This window comes from Balaenoptera acutorostrata, chromosome 10 (genome assembly GCF_949987535.1).
Source record: "Balaenoptera acutorostrata chromosome 10, mBalAcu1.1, whole genome shotgun sequence".
Lineage (NCBI taxonomy): Eukaryota > Metazoa > Chordata > Mammalia > Artiodactyla > Balaenopteridae > Balaenoptera > Balaenoptera acutorostrata.
The window spans coordinates 27,591,949-27,619,240 of NC_080073.1; the positions used below are offsets into that span (position 1 = coordinate 27,591,949).

General features: G+C 40.8%; 1 protein-coding gene across 14 annotated transcripts in view; it reads left to right on the top strand.

The window, feature by feature from the left end:
* The window catches only part of CADPS (calcium dependent secretion activator), a 482,411-nt gene that overhangs the window by 314,474 nt on the left and 140,645 nt on the right, over positions 1-27,292 (top strand). For 8 of the 14 annotated variants that reach the window (XM_057554533.1, XM_057554534.1, XM_057554535.1 and 5 more), the window contains exons 11-14: positions 6,120-6,332; positions 19,675-19,811; positions 23,509-23,696; positions 25,826-25,984. In XM_057554533.1, coding sequence (XP_057410516.1) covers positions 6,120-6,332; positions 19,675-19,811; positions 23,509-23,696; positions 25,826-25,984 — 697 coding nt within the window. The remainder of the gene's footprint in view (positions 1-6,119; positions 6,333-19,674; positions 19,812-23,508; positions 23,697-25,825; positions 25,985-27,292) is intronic. The other 6 variants (XM_057554541.1, XM_057554546.1, XM_057554540.1 and 3 more) reach the window with 1 other exon arrangement.

Here is a 27,292-nt window from a genome sequence, read left to right on the forward strand (position 1 = left end):
ACTAGGGTGTCATAGCTGACCACGACAGCCACTGACCCTGATCTTACGGAGCTTCCGTCCTGGACGAGTAAATGCCATTCCAATCAAGGGCTTTGTTTTGACTCAAGGGATCCTCATAAAACCAAAATGAAAACAGAAATACGTTTTTCTTCTACGTGGCTGTACCCATATCAAATTTGTATTCCACCCTAGAATGTTCAAAAGAAATTCCTGAAAAATAAGTCCTACATGTACACCAAGGACTTTGTGTGTGTGCGTGTGTATGTGTGTGTGTCTTGTTCACCAGTGACGTGGGGGCTTGGCAGGTATTGCATCTCCATGTCCAAATAAACCTGCCCTGTACGTCCACATTTGTTAACTACAATTCAAAGTTAGCTGATGGTACTTGAAAAGAAAGTCCTCCCTAAATGGTTTTTTCCCCTAAAAAGACGCTAATCCACAGTGTAGACATCCAAGCTCCTCAACCTTATGTAACTAAGAACCATACAAACGGTAGTATTTCTCGTAAGTTCTACATTGCATAAGTTCCACATCCTGCCCCCTCACACCTCTCCCCCCACCCATTTTATCTTTTTCCCAGAAAAAGATGAATACAAATCCGCCTCAAGGAACCTTCAAAATGGGGGGGAGGGGCGGTGCGAAATCATTTCAGCATATTAATGAGCAACAGCCACCAACAGCCCTCTCCCAGAGAAGTTTATTTTTATGCCAAATCTGCACAAGGAAAGCATTTCCAACCATACTGCATTATTTGGCCCAAAACCTTTTTTTCTACTCCCATATTGCTCTTCCACATGCAACAAAATACACATAAAGGAAAAACAGAGTCTGAGAGAAGATGGGGTGTTAACCTGGAAAGGTGTGGCTGGGAAGACCTTTGGCCCAGCCCACTTAGGAAAATTAGCAGTGGGCTTCAGAATCCCAACCCGGGGTGCCCTGGACCAGCCCCGCCTCCTCAGACTTCTGTAGATAATGAGCATCCTGCCAGAGCACAATGATGCAGAGCTGACCACATAAGACATAAATTAAAGGCTCTGCCTGGAAATCCCTCCTAATCAATAGAACCTACAAGTTTGAGCCGATTTCATGCAACAGCTCATGGAAAGGATGTGGCCCCTGTATTAAGAAAGCAGCCCTCGTGGCATTCTGTGATGGTTTGTGGTCTCAAACCGTTGAGTTCCCTTCAGAGAAACAGAGTCCCTCTTTCCTAAGACCTCCATTTTAAAGTGGGAGACTCAAGGACCAATATGAGAAGGAAAAACAATACCATCTTATGACACTACCTTCTTTTAAGCCAGTTTACTATTCCTTTCCTCTACGTGATGGCATTTGGATTTTACCACAATCCACCAAGTATATGGGACCCGGATTATCATCTCATTTTGTAAAGGAAGAAAAAAAGCTGGGACTTGGGGTCTAACCCATCACACCCTTTGGCAGCTGCAGTAAAACATAGCTCTGTGTACAGCTATAGCAAAGCTAGAGTTGTTATTTTATCATACAAAAGCAGAATTCTCTTCCTACAGTGGGAAGGGCAGGAGTGGGGAGAAAGCTGTTCTATCTACATGCAAAAGGGGTAACTGTGCATATGTATTATAAAAGCGTCTCTTCTTTTTTTCTCATTGATCCCATGGGATATAATTTATAAATTCCTTTACCAAGGATGTCAATGGAAAGTAAAGTGATGATGTTCTTGAGAATAATAAGCAGAATCCTCTCTGCCTTTCCGTGTGCCAAGTCCTAGTTATTTTCAAAGCAACGTTTGATTGAAAATGGAGATTCAAATACTCCCAATCGTCATGAGAAAAGTCTAACCCAGAATTTCTTAAAGAGTGCTTATGGAAAATAGGAGTTCCTGGACCCCAAACCTAACCAAGAACCAGAAAGGGGAGGGCAGAATCCTCCTATTTCAATAAGCACTCTAGGGGATTCTTATGTATAGTAAAGTTTGCCAGCTGGAGATCAGGGTAATGCACAATTTAGCCAGTGTCTGCAGAGATTTGTGGAGTCTCTCCCTCTGCTCCCTGAAAGGTGAGTGTGCACCTGGAGCAGGACTTCTGGGTCCATCTGTCCCCCCTCTCCTCTCAGCTTTATCCTGGTTGTCAGTGGAACCAACTGGTGGAGATGTTTATGGGGCAGGTAGCCTTGTAGCATGGACATCCTTGCCTTTGTACCAGCCTGAGATCCAGCAGTCATCCAGACATAATCACTTGCTGTAAATCAACTCTACCTGTTTAGGGTCCTTGAAAGATTGGTTTGGGGAACTGGTAAATAACTGTAAGTAAGTTTTACATTCAGAGCCCTCATTTTAATCAAAAGATGAAAACACTACACTTTACCTTTCCCTGGGTATGGTTCGAAGAGTACTCGACAATCTCTCAATTCCTATTAGATCGAGCAATTAAGTCTTCAAATAAGAGGATGTTCATTCAGAATAATTCAGTGGCGCAATTTAAACAACTAAATTAAATCTTTGACAACTCAACTTTACCATAATAAACAGACCACGTCCATGTGTGTTGTTGGAACGGCAATCCCCAGCCGGGAGCTGGCCGACATTCCTTGCCTGGTCTGCCTCCATCCGTTCCCAGACGTGTCCTCTTGTTCTTGACAGGTCAGTACCTGTGGGCTATTCGTGGAGAGCCCAGGCACTGTCACACGTTGCATTTTGCAGATGCCGTCCCCGGGAAATGCTGCCTTGCCCAAGACTGCTGCCTAGGAGCACGTGTTGATGTTCACATTGCCGTCTCCTTCCTTGGTTTTCTTTCAGCTAGTTTCTCTGCTCTCTCCTCACCCTCAATGGTGTGTCCTTGGTCTCCCACGCTTTCTGGAAAAGCTCTGGTGCTCTCCGCTGCTGTCACTGCCCTTGCTTCTGCTGCTATAGAGGTTTCTCTTTGCCCCACTCCCTCCACGATTAGGCTTCACTCTGTTGTTAGTAACTGATCCTCTGAGAGCAGTTACTGTGTGCCAGGCATGCTGTCAGGCTCTGCAGCAGTCCAGCACAATGCTTATGGCCATCAGCTCTAGAGTCAGACAGCCCGGGTTAGAAGCCCAGCTCTGATGCTTACAGCTCCACTTGGTGTTCATGGGATAGTTATCTCCTTCTCTGTGACTCAGTTTCCTCATTTATACAGTGGGAATAATAGTACTTGCTTCCCAGGGCTGTTGGGAGGATTAAATAAAAATCTGAACACTTAGCGTCTTTCCATCTCTACCTCTCTACTTCCTGAGGCAGCCCCATGAACTGACTTTCTGACTGTAGCTCCAGGAACACAGTGTCCCTATTCCCAGCTGTGGGCCCTGGCAGACGGGAGCTGGTGGGGCAAGGAAAAGGACCCATCCAGTGATGTCTAGCCTGCAGATCACCCACGGTATCATAGTAGCTTATACCGAAGGTTACCATGAGACTAGACTACAGAAGCTCTACTGACCCCACTCTTCCCTTTAGCTCCTCGGTACCCACTTTTCAGGGGTTAAAGCCTCCCTCAAAGCTCTTCTTCCTCTCTCACCCTGCAGAATTTTCCTTCTTATGGTTGTATCCATTCATTTCCTCAGGTTTTCCCAGCTTGCTAACTGTACGTCATCCTATCCAAATCACACATTTTAAAACTCTCTGTAAGAAATGAACCAAAATATTCCTTGATAATCATAACCACCATAAAGCTTTTATTTAAAATGGTGCACCACTAGACTCTTCATATAAAGAAGATGCTCTTTATTGTTCTAGAATCCCTGGCAATTCTAAGTGCAAAACTACCAACACACACCCACTCTTGTGGAATAGACATTAGAATTAACATTGTCAGCACAATGGAGAAGTCTTAACGTCACCAGAAATCTTTTCCAATGCAAATGTCAAACAGGTTAGTGACCGGTCCTTGTTGGAAATTTAGGGATGCTAATCACTCCACTTACCCCCCTTTCATCTTTAAACTGATAACTGGTGGGGGTGGGGAGGGGAGGGGAGGGATGATGAGGAACCTATGAAGATATGAAGCTTTATTTATGGACAGAGAGTCCCAGTAACCGCAAAATACAGGCTTTTGGAATATGTTGACAGACACAATGCCTCTCTGGCCTGAGACCAAAGAGAGGCTTCTGCCTACTTCTCTCTAAATTTTAACCTTGAGAACTGCCTGTGGGACAAAAATGGGTCTGTAGAGCATTCATTCATCCAACTTGTATTTGTTGAGTACCTACTCTATGCCATGCACTGTTCTAGGTACCAGGGATGCAGCAGTGAACAAAAGAGACAAAAACTCCGTGTCTTTAGGAAGTAAATTATATAATTTGTTAGAGGTGGTAAGAGCTACGGAGAAAAATAATACAAGAGAAGAGAGGTGAGTAAGGAGAGGTAGAGGTCAGGGAAGGCCTGAACAAGCATGCGACGTCTGAGCAAAGACACCAAGGAGGTGAGGTTGTGACTCATGCAGATATCTGAAGGAAGAGTTCCACGCACAGGCAATATCATGTGCAAAGGTCCTGAGGTGAGAACACACCTGGAGTGTTCAAGGAGCAGCAAGAGGCCAGCATGGCCATCATGACTTGGGTGCATACAGGGGCACATGAGAGAGAGAGTAGTAGGAGAGGATGGTAGAAGTAGTGAAGGGTCAATTCATGTGGGGCCTTGCAGGCCTTGTCAGAACCTAGACTCTTCCTCTGAGTGAAATGCAGAGCTACTGGTAGGTTTTGAGCAGAGGGGTGGCATAACCTGACTCTTATGCTAAACCGATTACTGTGGCTCCCATCTGGAGAATCAAGTATAGAGAGTGAGGATGGAGGCAGATGGATCAGATAGGAGGCTATTGAAATAATCTAGGTGAGAGATGAGCATGGCTGAATTCAGGGTGGCAGCACTGGAGAAGGAAGAATGGGTCAGATTCTGTTCTGACGTCCTGAAAGTAGAGCCTGCAGAATTTCATTGGAATGGGCAGTGAGAGAAAATCCGGAGTCAGAAAGGACCCCGAGGTTGTGGACTTGAGCACCCAGAAGGATGAGATCAGCTTTACTGAGGTGGAGAGGAGGTTTGGGAAAAACACCAGGAGTTCAGTGTTGGATGTGATAAATTTGGGGTCTCTTTCAAATATCCACGTGGAGAAGTCAAGAAAACCACTGGATGTTCTGGTCCGCTGTTCAAGGGAGAGGTCCAGGGTAGAGCTAGAAATGTAGAGACCATGAGCATATCCATGGTATTTGACTCGATGGCGTCACTGGGGGATTGGGTGTAGATGAAGAAAAGAAGAGGTCCAAGGACAGAAGACCAGGATGCTCCCACATTTAAAGGTCAGGAGGAGGAGCGAGAGGAAGAGGAACCAGCAAACAAGACTGAAAGCAGCAGCAAGGGAAGGAGGAAGAAAATCAGATGACCTGGAGCCAAGTGAAGAAAACCTTTCAAAGAGAGTGGAATGAGTTGATGGATGGAACAAAATGAAGCCTTTGAGTTCATCATTGGACTCAGCATCGGGGAAGTAATTGGTGACCTTGACAAGTTTCACTGGGGTAGCAGCCCGATCAGAAGGGCTTTAGGGCTTTAAGAGGAGAGAGACCCTTGCTACTTGAAGTGTGGTCCTCCAACCAGCACCATCAGCATCATCTGGGAGCTTGAGTAGAAATGCAGGATCTCAGCTTCTAGCCCCACTTACTGAATCAGAAGCTACGTTGTAACAAGATGCCCAGAGAATTCACATGTGCACTAAAATTTGAGAAGCCCTGGTAGAGATCCACTTACATTGTAAAGAGAAGAACAATAGGGCAGTAGCTCAAGGGAGAAGTGGGGGTCAAGAGATGTTTTTGTTGTCTGGTTTGTTTGTTTTTAAAGATGAGAAAAATAAGTGTATTTATAGACAGATGTTTACCCGTCCATTAGGCAGCTCAATTGACAACTCTGTCTCCAACCAAACGAAGATGGCGGGAGACAAGAGCTGGGCTCAAAATGCCTCTTGGACACCATGGCCCCACTTTGTGGCCAAGTGGGTATCAGATTTCCCATCCTACAGTCAGATAAATGGCTCCTCCCTTCTGCAGCCCAAGAAAAAGCACAGAAACTGCCTCTCTCAGAACTTAGTCCTGGCAAGAACATTGCAGCTCAACTTAGCAGTTTTTTTTCCCTTTTAACCCAGGTTTGGAGGGTGGCCGAGCCTTCTTCAATGCAGTCAAAGAAGGAGACACCGTGATATTTGCAAGTGATGATGAGCAAGATCGCATTCTCTGGGTCCAAGCCATGTACCGGGCTACCGGGCAGTCACACAAGCCTGTGCCCCCAACCCAAGTCCAGAAACTCAACGCCAAGGGAGGGAACGTGCCTCAGCTGGACGCCCCCATCTCCCAATTTTGTAAGTAAATATGCCATTTGTTAAAAATAGCTCTGTAGAGTAAAGTCAATCTTCCAAAGTTGAGTTAGAAAATCTAGTTGCTTTTAACATTAAGGATTCACAGAATCATGTTTGCTGAAAAGAAAAAATAGTGATTTCAGAGGGGGAAAGTTGGGACAAAAATGTTAGATGAAAGTAATTTTAAAGTGCAATACTTGACATTTCCCCCTAAGGACTAAACAAAGAAAATATATTTTAGGTGGATTTTTATCTGTCTGTTTTGGTGAGAGTTTAGAATTCACAACCAAACATGTATTTGTTTGAGTCCTTCAAATATGGTAGATTATGTATGTCCTTGCCTCATTTCTTCCTATTAAAAGTAATTGTAAAATAGGGCTTGATTTGAAATAAATTTAAATCTGCAACTTAGAACCATTTAAAAATAAATGATGACATTATCACATGCAGTGGAAAAAAAAAAAAAAACCACGGTACCCATTCTGAGCTAAAATACCAGAACCCAAAAATGAAACTTCCTCCTTAAACAGCCCCAGTTCATATTCCAGTCTCTTCCCCTCTTACCTCAGCATCTGCTTTAATTTCTTGCCCCTTTGCCATGCCTTCATGCTACCTACGTTGGTTTTTATCTTGCAACACTTCAGACACACAGGGTCAGATGAAAGACAGCATACACTTGGAGATGCTTATTGAAACAAAGAAAATGGAAGCACTGAAAACATCAAGCACCAAATTAAATAATTCATTTTTTATAAAACATGAACCCTAAATAGAGATGTTAGGGTTCTGAATAACAGGTCAATTAGGAATAGCTCGGGTACAAGTCATTTTTAGCAATAATCATGGTGAGTCCTGACTTTAGCATGGAACCCACTGATTCAGTGTAGTTCACTGAGCAACTGTCTAGATGACAAGACATTGATGAGGAAGACAGGTGAGATCCCTGCTCTCAGGATACCTACAGCCCAGTGGGGAAGTCTAGACAGTAAACAAGTAAAAAAATGAGTAAGATAGTTTCAGACACTGAGAAATACCATAAAGAATGTCACACAAATATCTGTGGAAAGAGAATTACGGCAAAAGGGAAAGCAAGTGTGAAGGTCCCTCATCGGAAATTTGACCTTGAACACAGTGCTTTCACACTGTCTCTCCTCTGTTGCTCTTAAAATACGGATCGAGGGCTTCCCTGATGGCACAGTGGTTAAGAGTCTGCCTACTAATGCAGGGGGCACGGGTTCGAGCCCTGGTCCGGGAAGATCCCACATGCCGCGGAGCAACTAAGCCCGTGTGCCACAACTACTGAGCCTGTGCTCTAGAGCCCATGAACCACAACTACTGAGCCCACGTGCCACAGCTACTGAAGCCTGTGCGCCTAGAGCCCGTGCTCCGCAACAAGAGAAGCCACCGCAATGAGATCCCCGCTCACCACAAAGGAGAGTAGCCCCCGCTCGCTGCAACTAGAGAAAGCCCACGCGCATCAACGAAGACCCAACACAGCCAAAAATAAATAAATTAAATAAATAAATTTTAAAAAATATGGATCGAATAATTTTGTAGCTACAGCAACTAAATAGAGAATATTGTCTTTTCAATGAATTCCACTGCCATGTCTGTTTTTATCTAACAAGACTATGTTCTTAAACCTTGTAACATCTTTACTGATGGGGAAAAACTCTTTTTGGATGACAAATACTATCCATCAGGTGCTCCCAGGGATTCCCGTCCAGCACTGATGGCTTTTTAAAGGAAGATGCATTCCCTGTGGGACATTGTAAATAATCACACAATCATGTGGGTTTCCACAAAGAAAACCCTGAAAGAATAAGGAAGAAGTTGAGGAGGGACTCAGGGGAGGAGGGACAGCCCTTCTGACCATGACCACCACCAAGTGTCCTACTCTCTTTTTTCTCTAACATTTGTGGCATTTAAGTTTGAGAGCAAAGAGAGAGAAGGCAGAGTCTCTTTTTAAATGGTTTAGTCGCTAGTTGAAATAAAGCATCCCCAATCTTTATTGAATTAAAAAAATTCCTCTGTAATGGAATCCCTTCTTTCACCTTGCCTGACAGGCTCCTTTTAAATGAATTTAGAAACAACACATCCCATTATATTCCTCTGAGATGGAATTAACTGTGTATCAGGAAAAAATTCCTAACCATAACCACCATCCAAATCAAGCTCATAAAACATGTATCACAGGTGATATTTGGAAAATCCTGGTTTTATTTCCAAATAATCTCCACTTCTTCTGAAGTCATTTCACCTTACATTCAGTGTCTTTGTTCTATCATCTGCCAAGATTAAGAAATTACTACTTGGTTCGTGATTAGCCCCCTTTTTTCTCTCTAGTGTAGGAAAGAGGATGGACATTCAGGTGTAAAATTAAATGGAGACCAGACCCTGATTTTAAAAAAGGAGCTCAGTAATGGAGGCTCTTGAAGACGGGATGAATGTCCCTTCATGGAAATACACAAGGGCTCTCGATTTACATTTCCCTCCGTGGGTAGGATCCGTTTAGCTATGCAATGAGAACCTAGTCATTAGGCAATCAGCTACACGATTCAGCTGAGTACACACAAGCTTGGGGTATGTCACTATTCTAGCCGACAGAGGGAACTTTTATTAAATAGAGCATCCAAAGCAAAATTCTAAGGGTTCGAATTCGTGGGGTGGGGTAAGTAATATCATTCCTAGAGAGCATGTGAGGTAGGCTGAGAGGTGAGTGAGAAGGTCAGATAATTCATGCGTCTGGGATTTATCAGTACCTGGTGGCAGAACCACCCTGTTTCTTATTGTCCCCTTAATCACTGCCCAGGAACAGAGGTTCTCTAGAGAGTGTGAGGGCTACCTTCCTTCTTACCAGGTTCTGTAAGAAGGAAGCCACCACTTTCAGCCATGCAGATTGTGCCCTGCAGGAGACACCTTTCCCATAGACAGAAATGTGAATGGTACCTCCTGAGTTGTGCAGTGCCCATTCTGCACAACTGTACACCATGACCCTGCCGTCAATGACAATCTTTATGCGGAGCTTCAACCCACTAGTGTTAAACCTAATAATCCCATAGTTACTTTACTACCCCTGAAACAGAGCCTCAACTGCTCCAGATTCTATCTAATGCTAGTTTAGGCACTTAATAAAAACTGCAGCCGGAGTACCAGAAAGTGAGGCTCTGTTCCCATACTTTAGAAACCAGCATCGGAATCCAGTCAGGGTTTAACCAAACCAACCTTCTGTATCTGCTCGTTTACAGTTAGGGGTATTTAAAACCCATGAGAAAGATTCAAACAGGAGCCAAGAATTTTACATTGTGTGGTAATGCACTGAGTAGTTGTGCAAATCAACCAAAAATGGCTGGGGGTAGGGGATATATCATAATATTTAGTGGAGTCTGCCACAGAGTGGTGGTTACATAACAGTTACTTCAAAGCTGCATTTAAACTGGTAAATTCAAACCCTCACTATTAAATAGATCAGGCTTTATATTAACTCAGTCAAACTTACAATGATTATTCAAACTTAGCGTAACCAACTCATCCAGATTTGCCCAAGTCTTGCCTGGTTTTAGCCATTGAAGTCCTCTGTCCCAGAAGCCCTTTAGTCCTGAGCAAACTGGGATAGTTTGGTCACCTGGTACTACAAAGTGAGATAACAGAAAAATGAAAAACAATTACAACATAGTAGTAAAGTAGCAAACTTTGATCCTTCACTGACACTTGGTTCTCAGTCTATACCTCGATTTATTTTAGTTGTCACATCACAAACGTTAAGTCAATCACAGATCCTCTAACAAAAGGAGTGAAAACAATCAAGTATTGCATTTTAAAAAGATTTCCCTGACTTCCAAAAGGTAAGGGTCATTGTTAAATACTTAATTCTGTACACATCTCATCAAATCCCTGTTTTTGAATATTTGCTCAAAGTATTTGCTGTTCTTGCAAGTGAATGATTTTTAAGAACAACTTTTCTATGAGTTAACTTTGTAATCACTTTGTTAATATTTACATGGCAAAGGGAAGCTACAGAGAAATGGGAGAGGTTTTTTGGATAGAGAAAAATAAACACTCCAGTCTTGTCATGTCGCTGTCTGCTCAAGGGAAACTTGAGAATGGAATATTTTACAGTTTGGGATACTTGAGCGTAATTGTGAGTTTATTTGGGTCTTTCTAAATTCAGTTTAACAGACTTCTGGGTGCAGATTTTATTTTTTGCAATTTCAAAAGCTCGATTTCAAAATGAAAAGACACGTCTAAGAGTGGAGTGGAGTATTTGTATGGAATTGGAAAAACTGAAAAAAAAATAGATCCTGCTATTCATTAGTTTGTATGTGACTCTACAATGACTTTGGGAGGGTTCCACCAAACTTTTAAACCTTTTTGTTCTTTTGTGGTTTTTTTGATGTGTGTTGCTGTTGATTTAATTTCTCTCTCTCTCTCTTTTTTTTATTTTTTATTTTTGGTTAAAACTTGAAAAAATTAAGTCAGTGCCTAGCTATACAACTTTTTAAAACAAATACTTGCAATTTTCCAATTTTTTAAGGCCAACGTTGCTTACCTTGGACATGACGTCCAAATCATTGAGTTGAGTGTTGCCACGATTTATTACGCCAAGTGGCCTCTCATTGTAACACCTGATCCCTGTGCAATCTGTGTTAGAGGAACAGTGGAAAATCAGTACCTCCGTTCTCAAGAGTGCAGGGGGAGGGGGTATTTTAAGCTTTGCTCTTTGGTCAATGATTGATATATCACTTGCAATGAGTCTCATACTGATGTCTGTTTCTCAACTGATAAGTGTTAATCGCATCATAGATCCCTAAAGTTGGATGTCTTTGAGAATTGTTCTAATTTTGCTACCACCTGAACGGTCTTCAACAGTTAGGGGGATCTTGGTTACTGTTGGTTTGGGGGGGTTGACTTTGGTTTTTTGTTTTGTTTCATTTAAGTTTTCTTGTTCAATCTTTGCTCGAACCCAAGAACTTTAGCTGCTAGGTTAGAACTCCTGTCTGCTTTCCTGAGCCTTGTTGCTAGTCTTTATGTTATTCTGGTTTGTTCCTTCTTACCCTGCTAACTTCTAGCTGGACTGAAGGGTAAGTGTTCCCCTATAGCTAGCACAGCTCAGATAATCAGACTAGATTATCTGACACCTGCAATGTGCTTCCTCCCTCTCCTCTGAAATCTTCCTCATGTCTAGACTTTGTAGTAAAACTTTTCATGTTATTTTCCTGACCGTAGGTCTGAAATGTCAGCTTCATACTGAAACTAGGATGCATGTGATGTGTGCATAATTGCCTCCTCTCCTTGGCTTTCATATTGGCATCAAATGATCCTCTGAGTAAAGCCAACCATTAACATATCCTAATTTTTTTTTATTCCAAGAATATTAATGAACATCACAACAAAATGGCAAATAATGCCTTTGTTTCGTGGAATTCACAGCTACCTGACTGCTTAATGCCTGAAAACAGATCATTTTGCACCCTGATGATGTGCTGCCGTTGTTGGTTTTCCTTTCCCATTCCAAAGGCTAGAATGGTCAGCGAACCAATGGTGTGGTAACCACGGGTACCTTAACAAATAGAAAGGGGGGGTAGGAAACCCAAAGATGTTAACTGAGCAAGACTCCAAGAAATTGCGGAACACAATAAAGTAAATTCATTATTTGAACACAAAAGAATTCATTCTACCTGGCTTGAGGGTGTGCTCTAAGATCCAAGAGAGGGTTAATTTTGGAAAGAGACATGTAATACATGCAACTACCACGCACAAAAACAGGACATTAAGACCCAATTGAATTCATGTAGCTTATTCACAGAAGCTTCAGATTCACAGTCTCACAATGTCATGGAGGGTTTTGACCTCTGGTCTCAAATATCTCTCTGCTGCTCTCCCAAGAACAATGACAACAATAACTTTTTTGGACATCATTTGTATTTGTATTCATTTTTCTAAAAATACACCTGTAAGAGAAGAAAAGAAACTTTAAAACATAGAAACATCGTTCTCTTCACTATTTGAGTTATTAATAAAAGAGAGTACACAGTTCCTTTATTCATAGAGGAAAAAGCTGTCCACCAAAAATGTGTTGAGGGAAAACTAGACATTAGAGGGAGCTAGAAAAATTGGTCAAGAGAGCAGGCAAATATGTACTTGAGTATTTTGAATGCAAACTTAGAAGTTGTAGGTCACATCATTTCTCCTGACCATTTAATAATAGTCCTTTCTTCTTTTCGTTTTTTTCTTTAATTTGCTTTCTATCCCTCCTTTCTTTCTTTTTTCTTTTCTTTTGCATAAATGTACCCCTGGCTAGCAGACGGATTTTTTTTTTTTTTAACCACTTCAAGCAGATAATTTAACTTTCCTTTCCTTTCCATGTCCGATGAGGCATTTTTAAAAGCTTACCATAGAATGTGAACTTTGTGGGCTTTTAGGATTTTGCTATACTTTTATTAAAGATTAAAAGAAAGGATGGATGAATAGATGACTGAATGAATTTTGTTCTAGTGAATTTACATGTATTTGCACAACAATGCATTGCTATCCTGGTAGACTTCCAAATAGTTTTTTGCCTTAATTCCTTCTATAGTCTTGTCTCAGGAGATTTTTGCTGCATCTTCTTGTATTGTCAACTTGCAGTTGCTACATTGCAGGAATGCAACATCAGAGAATGAATTCAATATTAATTTGCGTGACCCCAAACCACACTGTGTATCACTTTCCTTCTCACTCTAAAGTAAATGACTTTTTAGAAGAATAGTCTCTCACAATCAGGGCCAAAATTTTCCAAATACCGTGTTAGGATGTCAATAGATCATCTTAAATGAAGGGTCACTTCATTGTTAACTGATTCAAACACATTTAACATATTATTCACTAATCAGCTGAGTATTTTCATGACCTATGAAAATTTATAGATTTATAGAAAGATTTATAGAAAGATACATTTATAGAAAGATACATTATTAATTAGTCAACTATAGAAAATTTGTGTTTGCTCATGTTGCAGGGACATAAAAAATATTATCAAGTACTGTGTAAATTAATTGAAAATGTAGTAACTACAGCAGGGAAAATTACAAATCATTTATTTGTTCTGAGATCATTGACAAAAAATTCTGTTATGATTTTTACTCAAAGCATTTGTCTTATGAAGAATTATAAAAATGAACATTGAAATAAATATCCCATGTTTATCCCCTTGGGTGTACTGCCAGCGATTTCTGCAAAATGCAGTGTGGACCTTGATAGCTTCGGAAGAAGCCATCCTCTCTTGGCCATGCAAGTTAGCTTGATTGAGTCAAAGGGACCATGAAGGAATTAAGTTGTTTCTCAAGGGCAGCAGGCAGGGGAGGACCAGTCTTTTGCTTGCTGTGCAGAGCTCAGGCAGGGCACAACATCCCCTGGTTACTTGATCATGCCAAGGAAAAACTCTTCTAGAAAAATCCGTAAACAGTCAGCTGCCATCAATCATTGTCATTTCTTTATTTCATGTCTTCTGATGAGGTTGACTACTGTCATTGTTCGTTATTGTCCAAACCATACATTCACTCTTGTACTGTCAAGCAGATATGACAAGCACACATTTTCCATATAGGAAAGATACAAAGTCACCTTTTAATTTGCACTTCGAGTTAACAATGACTTTATAGTTACATGAGCTATTCTCTTGCCTCTAGCATCCATCAGGAATAACAGCCATAACTGTGCTCTAAATTTCAGCGTTAAAGCAGCTACCCCTAGTTTATTATAAAAGGGATTCATTAGAGGAAGGAGCCTCCCTCAGACAATTTGTTAACAACACAATCACAGTTATTTTCAACAGCAGAATTTTTTCCCTAGCCTATAAAAAGTTCTAACAGGTAATACTACAAAATAAAAAGATTTGACCTTTTGTATTCATTCCCTGAGCTGTTGGGATAATAGAAACATCTCAACAAAATGAAAATTGGAAAGCTATATTATCCCCCCCCACAAGAAAATTCCATTTGGTAGACCTTATTGCAAACGTATCTAAATTTCTTTCTATCAGAAAAAAGATCACACAAATACGCTTTCTATTAAGACAAGAGATCATGAAAAAATATGATATATTCTTTCCCATTGTGAAGGAGAAAAAGAAAAAGAATATCAAACATGAAATGAACCCAAACATCACAGACGAAATAAACGATAGGATGGTCAATTAGGAACATCACTTGAAATTTAAGTAGATTAAATGAGAGTATAAAATCCACATAATCGTATCACTTTAGGAACCATTATTTTCCCAACATTCCTTAAATGCCAAACCAAAATTGTTTCCGAGCAAACTTGGGGTAAAAATTTTAATTAGTTTCCTCTTGAAAGCATACTTGCCTTCCCTAAGTCTGCATGTCCATCAGCCTGCTTCTGTGTCATGGATACCCATTGATAGTTCTTTTAAGTTTATAAATGTAGCTTAGGTACCAATATCAGCTTTATTCATCTAAGTTTAGTCTGAAGTCAGTCTCCTATGCCCATGCTGTAAAGAACTCTGAAATCTTTACGCAATTACAGCCCAGAAGTGAAACAAGAAGCATTGTTTGGAAGATGTGTTGAATTATGCCCTAGCTTCAGAGCCTATGAAATTACATAGCCCATTTTCAATACATTTGAAGCCCTTGCAAACCAAGCAGGACTGAGCAACTATTCAGCCAGGTCTGAAAAAGGTAAAGATTGAAGTAAATTCTTAAAATGCAGTCGATCCTTGATTTCTTAAATAACAAAAAAAAAATACATATATTAATGAAAAAGAACGTTGGTATGCATCTCCCAAAGCAAGAGATAATCCAAACATCATTAGAGTTTTAAGCTTCTACTTTACCCTCCTAATTCTGTTTTGCTCAGCCTAGTATTTAAATTCATTTGCATTCCCTTGACACATGCCAAACATTGGCAAGGGAATTGATTCCCAGGGTGTCCTGAATCCAGGAATTGACTTTCTCATCCTTTTGCTCTGGGCTGTTTTCCCCTTGCTAATGTCAACATTGGAGTTTTCTTTTTCTCTCATCAACCAATTCCAATTGTTTGCACAGGGCAAAATGCGATTGCAAGGAGCATTTAGTTCTTAATGTTCAGCACTGTAGAAGAACAGACTGGGACCGTGCAAGGATGACTAGATGGTGTTGCTTGAGAAGCACCCACAAGTTCTTTGAAACCGAATTGGGAACAGCTGGACCACTGCAGTGTTTTATTTTAAAATAGACAACATATGTAATGCATATGGTCCTAGACATGTATGGAGACAACGGGCAGACAATCTGAATGGTATCCAAAGACACCTGCACCTAGAATTCTGTTTCCTTTTATAAGATTTTTTTCCCCCTAAGAACACATGTTCCCACTTCGGGATTTGCAAGATGCCATCTGAATCCCCATGTGCGTGACTCCTTAATAAAGTCGATGGGAAGTTTCCTGGGATGCAAATGTCAGAGTAAGTCAGTTAATAAACACCTTCTAAGGACCTGGCTCCTCTGCGAGCTGCCAGGGGAAGTAACAGATCAGAAACTTACCCTCAAGGAACATATTATCTACCAGGGGATTTAAGTGTGTGTTCTGACCACACAGAAATTGGAACAGCACCCAGCAAAAACAGAGACAGAGAATATGAACTGGTTATACAGGGGCAGAGGAGAAGCATAAAGCGGAGAGCTTGGGAAGGACTCCCAGCTTCCGAGAAGCAATATGGTTTAAGAAGCAACCTGTAACTAACAATATAGGTTAATAGCGATCAATGTAGTGACAGCTTTGGCTCCCTAAGAATATTAAACAAACTGGCTTTGGGAGCACTAAGAAGCCTTCCCGTTCACTCATGGCTAAGGTTTTTGAGCACTTAGTATATGCCAGGCACGTAGGTGCTTTACAGGTTCTGCTTATCAGATCCTGTCAACAGTCCCCTCTGAGGGTAGACTCAAACACCATTCTCAACTTACAAATGAGGAAAATGAGACTCAGAAACACTAATCGACTTCCTCACATCGCATACCCTGTAACGGCAGAGTTGGCCTCAGATTCAGTCTTCGTGACCCTCTAAGCCCACCCACTTAATCACCTGCTATCCTAGCTCAAATAAACTATTGCTGTTGAATTTAGTGTATCAACATTTCCTAAAATCAAGAAGTAGAAAATATTTGTTGAGAGAGCACGTTTATTTATTTCAATGAGATAAATTCATTGTTTTAACGCATATGTTTCGAGTGCCTGCTGTGTACCAGGTACTGTTCTAGGTGCTGGGAACACAGCAGAGAACAAAAATTTCAAAATCCCTGCTTGGATGGGGCATCAAAATCACACCCCTTCCATGGACACCTTTAAAAAGCATTCCTGGCCTACTGCTGCAGTAGTAGGTTTTTGTTTTTTGTTTTTTTTTTGTCTGAATGTAATAAGCTCAATGAAACTCTCAGAAATTTCATGGGAGCCAGCCACCCTGTTAAGCACTCTTGAGTTGTTGGAACCATTAAGATAATGAGCCTAATTCTGAGTAAATGATGATTTTGTGTAAGCAGAATCCAAGGGCTGCTCGTTTTACTTGCTGGAAATTCCCACTGCATTAAGCTCCATCCCACGCGCATGGAAGGTGTAAAGGGACCTTAAGGATGATTAAATGACAGCGACAGCAGAAAGGGAACTAAAAGTTCGGCTCATGTTACACACGAGGAAACTGAGGCTCAGACAGATCAACACTTCAGCCAGTATCCCACACCTATTTAAACGCGGAGCTCACAGGAGCACCCAGACCTCCTAAATCAGTCCCAGGCTCGGTCACCCCCATGTGAACTGACAGAGAGGAAAGAAGGAAGAAGGGAAAAAGGAATTTTTATGTTGATAGGGTTACTTTCGGAAAAGGAAAACAGGCGGATTTTAAGCATATTTTAAAACCTGCTTTAAAATGTAAGTGAAAATGAAATTGTTCTTTAGATGAAGTGTAAGCCAAGAATTAGCGTGGTGAAGCTGTCTTGTGATGATGGATGGGGGAGGTGGGAGGGGGTAGGTCTGTATCCAGGTCTCCATGGAGGAGGCAAGCTCTCTTTCCAGATCCATTTCCTGAGTGGGCAGCCATGCAAAATAGTTCATCACAGAGTTTTCAAGAGGTTCAACAAATAGAGGAAGAGACTTCAAACGTGGGGCATATTTTTAACAGCTACAAAAGAGCCCCCTTCTCTCTGGCTAAATGACTGTTTGCACCATCATAATTGAAGAGCACTAAAATAGCAGAGGCAAACTGGCCAAGTAAAGGGCCCGACCGATTTGTCAGCCTGCAGCCTCTTCTGGGAAACCTGAGAGCAAGAAGCTGATGCTAGCCAAATTGCCTCATCTATCTGCTAGAATTGGGAGGCACGGAGTGAGTGAGGCTTTTTATGAGGATGAAACAGGACGAGCAATGGGTGTACCCCACTGTTAGTTTCTCGGGGGACTGACAGGATGGGGGTGAGAGGGCAGAATTGTCCTAAGGGATGAAGCAGTATCACCTGGACTACAGGAGTGCCATCCTGCAGGGGGACAACTAAAGTTGGAGCAGGTTTAAGACACTTGCTTTGAGCCAGACACACACACACACCCTGACACACACACACACACACACACACCCACACACCCACACCCCCCCCTAGAAGCAGCTAGCTTTTTGCCCAGTACCAACTTCCTGGCCACCTCTCTTTCTAGCCATCCTGAGTCAAAGGAGAAATATAGCTTGGAGACCAAATTACCAAACAAAAGAATCCTCCTAGATAAAGCACCTAAACTCAAATTGAAAGCACTTTCCTGAAGACAAATCTGAGGCAATTAACCCAGCAAAGAGGATTCTTTCAGATTCTCTAATATATTCTAATATATTCTCTAATATAATTCCTGCCCATGTGATATCCCTTCCAGAATTTTGTGTTTTATCCTATTAATAGAGCGATTTGGCTATTAAAACAGACATTCTTCAACTTGCCTTCTGGTAACCGTTGCTTCTGTGTGTCTTGGGCATAAACAACACATCCTGTTCAAACACTGACCACTTGCTGCTTCTATGAAAGATGACTGAAGATTTAAAACCCAACAAGAAGAGGGCATACATCTGACATACCATGCATTTAGGTTGGAAGAATACACAAAATTAATAATGTGAGGAAAAATCATCATCTTAATATCACACTGCAACTATAACCCCCATTTTCAGCCATCCCCCAAGCAGGGAGGAAAAAAACCCTGCCTGGGATGAAGGCCACTTTTGAAAATGTTATTCAAATACCCTCTCAAGTCAGAAATCCGTTTACCCGTGTCCTGACAGCATCACTGATCCCTGGCAGGTGCCCGTATTCCAGTAGAATGTTGCACGCAAGGGGATGAATAAACTCTTGCTTGATTTAAGATTCTTTTTCTTCACAGCATTTCAGGACAGTGAGTAAATATGAGACAGAGTGAGCCGATTCCTTTAATGTCTAGGACCTTCATTCCTTCCTCTTTGGGATTTGCTTGGTCTCACTCGAGTCGGATTCTCTGAGTTATTTTGCCGATTGAATATAGACTATTTTAGCTACACATATTGAGATTAATTAGTTAGCCCTTAGGAGGTTTTGCCTACAGCCTTCACCCTGTAAGGAAAAGTGTGAATACATTGAGACTATTAATTCACAATAAATGGCAGATCATAGCTCTTGCTGAGTAAATTTGTTTGTCTTTCATAAGCTTCGCTAACTGAGTAAGCACACTATAAGGCAATGTCCTTGGCTATCACAAACTAAATTCCCGTTCAACTTATTCTCCAGGTTTCAATGAAAATCTTTTGTTATTATTTTGTTTTAATTTTGGAGGATGGAGACCCAAACCTTTTGTGCAACCAAATCGGCCACGGGGATTTGGAAGGGGAGGATACAAATATTGTCACTTTGCTGAAAATCAGCATAACCCTTTTTTCCAGATAATCCCAATAATTGTAGAGAAATTGCTCTAGATATAACCACTGGAATGGCAGAATCTATTAAAAACCTAAAAACTAAATAGGCTTTTTTAAGCAAAGATCCGATCTGCTTTCAGTGTTTGGTGAAACGCAGGCGAAGTTACGGTCGTGTGCTTAGTTTTTCAAGAACAACATAAATGCACTGGAGTTGTGATCATTTGATAAACATGTTGATGCCAATATATTTTTGCCGAAATGCAATAAACTTACCAGTAAGTGATGCAAGTTGACAATGGGAGGTATAAAGAGAATATCTTGGGGATGTTGGTGGGAGGCAACGGGGAAACAGCTAGCGTTCGTAACGCCTAGTGAATTCCTGTGTATTTGAAATGTCAAAGAAAATGTGATGTGTTTCTCTAAATTGTGTCTCTCTCTACATGTATAAATGAACAGACGCAGATAGAGCTCAAAAACATGGCATGGATGAATTTATCTCTTCCAACCCCTGTAACTTTGACCACGCTTCCCTCTTTGAGATGGTGCAACGTCTTACTTTGGATCACAGACTTAATGATTCCTATTCTTGCCTGGCAAGTATATTCTTTGGTCTACAGCAATTGAAACGTGATAACATTTCAAAAAATAAAATATTTTTCTACCTTTATGTCAGAAGCTCTTTTCTCTGTTGTGGAGCCCCTTTAACAATTATAAATGTGTTCTTGATTTCCTGTGTTGAGATAGTTTTAGTTACCAAAGAAAGAAGACAGAGCGGGAGGAAGTTATCAGTAGAGACGGATCCAATTCCCCAGCCTCTCTATCTGAGCTTCCCCCTTTTCAGCTGCTACATGAGAAATATTCTCAAGAGGGTAATTGAGTTTGGCACCTGCTTATGGAGAACTTGTAAAAATTGCCTCGGTTTCTTAGACATTAAGATCCCCCTCGCACCCCACCCCACATAGTAAGACCCTGTGCTCCTGTCTCAGAAATGAATGGGTCCTTTTTATTTATTTTTTTAAAGATCAAAATGATTTGTAAATCAAGTTCACTTCCCTTTTCATAAGGTAAATTGGGTTTGTTTGTTTGTGTGGCTTTTTTCTTTCTACATAGTATTCGAAGCATTTTTCACCCTTTGGGGGAATTTTCGTGTGGTGCTTTAGACATTTAGAAGTCCCGCTCTCCAGCAAGAGCATGAACATTTCTTGAAATCCTATTTTAAGCCTAGATCTAAATCATTTAAATTTAAGGGACCGCTATTACGTGTTTATTAGATTTATGAAGATAGATTTCAGGCTTTATACCATCAAATTCAAAGGGCTAAAAGAGACCCAATTTATTTCCTTCTGCAAACCAGAAATTGTTACTTCATTTCTTAAAGATAAAGGCTATTAATCCCACATTATAGATGGGAAAGGTGAGGGGAAAGGATGAAATGGCTTTACACAGAGGAAAAGCCTCATCCCTGATTCCACATACTAAGGTTAATATATCTGTATATTATTAAATATTATATAATTAACTAAGGTTAACATATTATTGATATTAACATAAATATAATGAAAATCTGGGTTTTTTGTCTAAATGCTATGGCTATACCCTAAATCTGTTCTGACTAATTTTTTTGTTTTAAATTCCTTTTCTTGTTCTGTGCCAGAAGCCAAAATATTAAAAATGGTAGATAAAATAGTCTAAAAAACAGAAGCAGGATTATGTGGAATAATTTATTAATCTTTGTCTCACAAAAGATTCATTGATTATCTCAAGTTTAGAATCACTTTATCAGAAGTCTGAACTTTGCCAAATTGGAAAGGAATACATCATTTTGACTTAAGAAAAAAAAAAAAGCTTACCTTGCATTGCAAGGCAGTTTTTCTCAAATTTATTTCCTACGATTATGTAATTATTCATGTAATTATAAATTGCATTCGTGAAACTTGTAAGAATATGCCTCTGAACTTAAATAATTTCTTTTTATGTAAAATTCCTAGTCTCTTGAGGAATTTTTTTGAGGCGTCTTATTTTCAAGACTCTTTTCAAATCATAATTTCTTAAAACGATTTTCTTTTTCACTAAGAAATTCATCACTAAGGAGTGAGTGCCCTCTAAAAAAAATTAAACCAGAAATGAAATTTTGAAGCTTGCTCCCTGTGAATCATTTATAGACCTAAAAATCCAAAATTAATTATGAATGTCATAAAACAGTTTCCTCCCCCGTTTGTGTACCTGTATCTATTAATCATCATCCCCAAATTTCAGAAAATAACAGCCATTAAAAAGACCTTATCTCCTGCCTCTATATATTCCATTTTCTCATTATTACAATCTTTTTTTTTTCAGTTAGTTTTGGAGACCGACCAGCAGGAATACATAAATTTTTCTGTGTCTTCGACTGAGTTCCTAATTGATATTTCTTCAACTCTTTTCAAAGCAGCTATTTTGGCATCTACAAAAGACTTGGTGTCATCTGAGTCGTAGAAAATATATTTTAATCTTTCACAGCAGTGTTGTTTCTAAGATTTAGCATTTGGGGTAGCAGATGGAGTGGCAAAGAAGTTGCCTATAGGGGCAGCCCACTGCCTCGACTACTCTCCCGCCCTCTGCAGTAACTTATCATTTGAAATAGGAAAGATGCCGTCTTTCGTTGGATGCATTGCTGAGCTGCATGTTGTCTATCGAAGTTTCCCCGGATCCCTAATACAAGAGCAGAGTGTTGCAGGGGCCTCCCTCGCTGCAATTCCTTGGCCTTTACCTGCCACCTGGTCACTTTCTCCTTTTGCCTTCTCTCTCCCAAGACGGAGCCATATTCAAAAGATGACTCAGAGAAGACCCTCAAAGTAAAATTAAATTTATACTTAAGACAATCCTAAATTCTTGGCTTAACAATGGACCACCTCAGTTGGTTTCTTTCTTGCTTCAGAAAGGTACCCAAGCTGAAAGAAGTGATTGGATTTCAGGCTTGTCCCAAGGGTGGCTTTGAGTGGCAAGTCGCTTGGCCTGTCTGATCAGCTCTTAAGTGCATGATAGAGGCAGCAGTTTCTACCCCATCATGCCTCCCAGTCTGCTCTGAATCGGAGATTCCATCTGGGTTCTCTTTTAGAGCAGAGTTTTGTGTGGTCCTGCAGCAAGCAAATACACGATAAGAAAACAAATAACTGCCAGGCAAAAAATAAAGCAAAACGCTCAGCCAGGGCACAGGAAGCTCCTCTCAGTTTAATTGAACCCTATATGATTCACAACTTGAAAACTTACTCATGTTGTTCTCTTTGGAAAGTTCTGTTATTATCTTCATTTTAAAATCTAAAAAACTTTTTTCTTCCAAAGTGAAAGGATTTATGAAGTCCTGGCATGTATGTAGACCAATCCTAGTATTTATTAATGCTCCAGAGTATTAAAAAAAAAAAAAACACACACACACACACCCAGAAGACTTGGAGTAAGACAGAGCTGGGTTTGCAAGAGGGAGGGGATATGGAGATATATGTATACGTATAGCTGATTCACTTTGTTATACAGCAGAAACTAACACAACATTGTAAAGCAATTATACTCCAATAAAGATGTTAAAAAAAAAAGTGAAATAAGAATCCGATAGTATCATACTCTACATACTATTTTACAAGAATTTATTGCATTGTGACCATATTTCCATGTTAATAGATATATTCTGTAATATTAAAAAGAAAAAAGGCAGAGCTGGGTTTGAGTCCTGCCTGTTTTGTGTTATTTGTGAGCTCTTATTTCCATTTCCTCATCTATGAAATGAAGATAAACCTGCTCTGTCTGCTTCTCAAGGTTGTCATGGGGCTCAACTGAAAGTTCTTTGTCATGGGTAAAGCACTGTACCAATTTAAGGCATTAATGTTATTATTTCCTCTTATCAGTAACCAAGACTTTGCCCTACCCGCACTCCAACACTCTTTTAAGGTGTACGCTTCAGTGTTAAAGCAGTGGGTGAGCCTCTCTTTCTGGAATCAACTCCCTCTGTTAATCCAGATGCCATCGCTTACTAGCTGCGGGGTGCTAGGGAAACTCCATGTCCTCCCTGAGCTCAGATTTCCCGACCGTCACACAGGGATAGCAGCACCTACCTGATAGGGCTGTTACGAGGACTAAACCAGATGGCACGCACAGCGTTGGGCACAGCGGCTGGCGCTTAATAAGCAATCAGGAAGTGTTAGCTCTGTGGCTATTTTTAACCCCCTTCTCCAGTCATCCCCAACTCTAGCAGCTCTCCCCCAGAAAAACCCAACCTATATTTAAAAGAAAGTCTCTCCTTTATTCTCCAAACAGGGCTGGTTCAGTCCTGGCCAGGTGTTTGTCCTAGACGAGTATTGCGCCCGCAATGGAGTCCGAGGGTGTCACCGACATCTCTGTTACCTCAGAGATTTGCTTGAACGGGCAGAAAATGGCGCCATGATTGACCCCACCCTCCTTCACTATAGCTTTGCGTTCTGTGCATCCCACGTCCACGGGAACAGGTAAGCACATGTCCAGAGGTATTCCTTTAGAAAACTTTTTTTAAGGCACTGGCAATGGTTTTTGACTGGTCCTGCTTTTAGGGTCATCTCTAACTCTATCCATCCCCATTCCCTCGGGAGTACAGACCCGTGGGCATGCGCACACCACACACACACACACGCACACACACACCAGCCACACAAACACAAAAAACACACAGGTCTGAATTTCTTCTCCTTTCAAGAGACTTAACAGAAATGGCAAACAGGACCTCTAGAGTGGTCTCTGAAATTAGAACAATCTAGGCTCAGATCATGGCTCCTCCGTTTGCTCTCCATGACCCTGGATGGTAATTAAACCCTCTCTGCCGCTGTTTTCTCATCTGTAAAACAGGGATGATCGTGTCCTCATGGGGTTGTCAAGAGGATGCAAGTGGATACAAAGGGTTCAGCACAATGCCTGGGACATGGCAAGGGCTAAATAAGTATTTGCCTTTGTTGTTGCTATCATTCATTCCATAAATATTTAATGATTACTTGTTGAGGGTCAGGTACTCTGCTATACCTTCAGCGTGCATGGTGAGCAAAAACCAGACACCAAATGAGGGCAGAGTTATATAGAGATTGGTTCTCTGAGAAAAAGGAATAAAACTCCATGGTAGCAGTTAATAAAGGAACACAACTCAGATGGGGTGGCAGGATGGCAGGAAGAACCTCCCCGAGGAATCGCTGCTTGGGCTGAGTGCTGAAGTAGGAGTTGAGTGGTTCCGGGCAAAAGGAGCAACATGAACAAATGCTCTGCAGAGGAAAAGCAAGAGCTGAAACAAGCTAGGTGAAGCTGGAAGGCACAGATAATCATGACACTTAGAGTTTAACCACAGAGCTGGGAAGAACTTCAGAGATCACAGTGTAATCAACTAGAGTTTAACCACAGAGCTGGGAAGAACTTCAGAGATCACAGTGTAATCAACCCCCTCAGTGTATAGGTTTTATAGACAAGACCAGAACATCAGTTCTAACTCCATACTAAGTACTTTCTTTCTTTAGACGTTGCCCAGCTCCTGGAGGAAAAGTTCCGTGTTCTGAATAATGCAAGGCAGCAAATAATTTAAGAACATTACCATTTGGCTCTGAAGACGTGGAATAAGTTTCCACACTGCCACAGCCAGTTTACTGTCCCAGTGTACGTAGCCTCACATTACTATAAAGACAAGCCTACATTACCCCGGACACCTCAACCAATAGCCAGGGAAGGCACACCCAAGGAAAACTAGGTATCTTCAGAAACCCAGCCTGTGATGAACAAATTGCTGCTCTGCGGAAATTCGTATGTGGGAGCATCCAGAATTGACTCCATTTTCTTTTAAATCAGAACTGTATCAGTCATCTTCATCTTTGCAAGCTATACAACTCTGAAGTGTCTGTGGGGTTAGTTCTGTGCTTTTCCTGTTTCTAGCATTGGTAGATTTTATGAGATGCAACTTCAGCATTTAGAGCTGGATAACAATAGCGTTGTAGGTTTGAATATTTAACAGGCAACAAGATTTTCATCACCTCCCATTGTTATAAGGTTTGCTAGCCCAGCACATGACCTTTCATTTGCATAAAAGATATTCATGAAAACTCTGATACCTGGGGACTATCTCTGCATAATTCAGCTTTTTATAAATATACACTTTGATGACTATCTGTTACAGCCTCTTGGACTGAATTCTTTAAAGAGAGAGAGAGAAGTTGCATTATATTCTCTGGGTTGTCACACTGTATTCTACATATGTTACTGAATAAGGAAGTGTTATAAAATAATGAAGTGTTTTTGTAAACTCCCTGGTAAACATCATCATGAATTATGATACACATTGTCTGGATTTCATATTGTAAGACTGCCACTTGATTCACAGTTAGGTTTATACATCTTGTCATGGAAACAGTTTTGGATTTCTTATTTTCAGTTCTGATTTTCCTTATGCAAGTGTGCATCTTTTTTTTTTTTTTTTTTGCTTATTATTTTAGTTTGAATGCATTTGCTCTTGCTCTTTGATGCATCCTTCTTTTTCTTTCTTTTGTTTGTGCATGTTATGTGTGGTCTTGATTCTCCCATGGCTGGCCACACTCTCTGCATGCTCCATGCGACCACCCCTTCTCCAAAGTCAACAAATGCATGCGTACCTTAGTGGGCTGACACCAAATACAGACCCCGAAGGGAGCAAAACTCCCTCCTCATCTGAACCAGAGGCTAAAAAAGATACCAAAAAGGAATCCAAAAAAAGAAAAAATCCCAAAACCCAGGCAAATCCAGAGCCCAAAAGGTAAGAAGTTATGTGTGTATTGGCTTGTGTTTTGCGACGTCTGTGACCTTCTCTACCCCCCCATCTATGCCGCAACCTCCACCTTAGCAAACCCCAAGCTTTGTGTATTCCTGAAGTCTCTGTTCAAAGGTGCGCTTTTTAAAAAAATCCTAGCAATGGACAAAAATACCGTGTATTAGGACTGAATTCGAGTCAGGTATTTAGGGACACTTAGAACATGTTTGCATTGAAAACAAAACAACTAATTGAGCAGTATGTAAACAGAATCATGAGTCAGATTGCTTTTTTTAGTGGTATCTAGTTAGGGGCCTGGTACCTTACCAAGTCATTCATAATAAGCAACCCATGTTTTATAATTTTGAAATTATGGTTAAGGAGCAAATAAAATGGGTTGGCATAAGATGGATTTATACATTTATAGTAGGTCCATCATTTTTAGCAAACCCTCTCAGTTCTACGTTTATCTCATGAAAGAAATCCATCTTCAAATAATGGTTTATAATAAAGACACAAAGTAATGTCTATCACTAAATTAATGACTCTTAGTAGAATCGTTTATATGATGAGGTCACTTTGAAAGCACTTTTAAGTTCTAAAATTTATATTGATCCTCTCTTGTTTCCTGTGTCCTTTAGGGATGCTCTCTTTGTGAACTGGTAAAATGGCAAATTCATGGCTTTTATTCCCTTTTAAAATAGATGTACAGTTATCTCCAGTGTTATCCTTATGTCCTTCTTCACCTTCCCTATCTCGCCCCAAATTAACATTGACATTTTAAAGTTTTGTTGTTGAGGTCTTGAAATAGGTATTCTGACCCTGGCATTGCCAAACTACACAGAGTTCACAAGGAGGTATGCTGTATGTTTCAGCATGAATTTATTCTCTTGAATATTTCTAAGTCCTAAAATATATACAGTTCACTTGTAGGCAGACCAAATGAAAATGCCAATTTTCACTTCCTAGAGGATGTAGCAGGCTGTCAATCAATGTATGCAGGTCCAATAGTGAAGGTCAAAGAATGCCCCGATTCCATGTGGACACCCATCTTCTGAACTTGCAGTATACAAGGATGAAGGTGGAGTGCAGTTTTGTGTTTCCCTGTGAGGGTCAGACCGCAAGGTAGAAGTAGCTTGCAGCCAGTAAGAAAGTGCATAGAGCGTTGTAGGTGCCTGAAGGAAGCCTCTCTGGCTGCTGTCCAAGGTGCTGCGTTTGGCGTGATCAGCACTGAAGCAGAGCAGAGAGTAAATGGCCGCACTTGTTGGAGCCTGACCTATTCCCTGTGCCGTGAAAAACTACCGAAAAGGATTG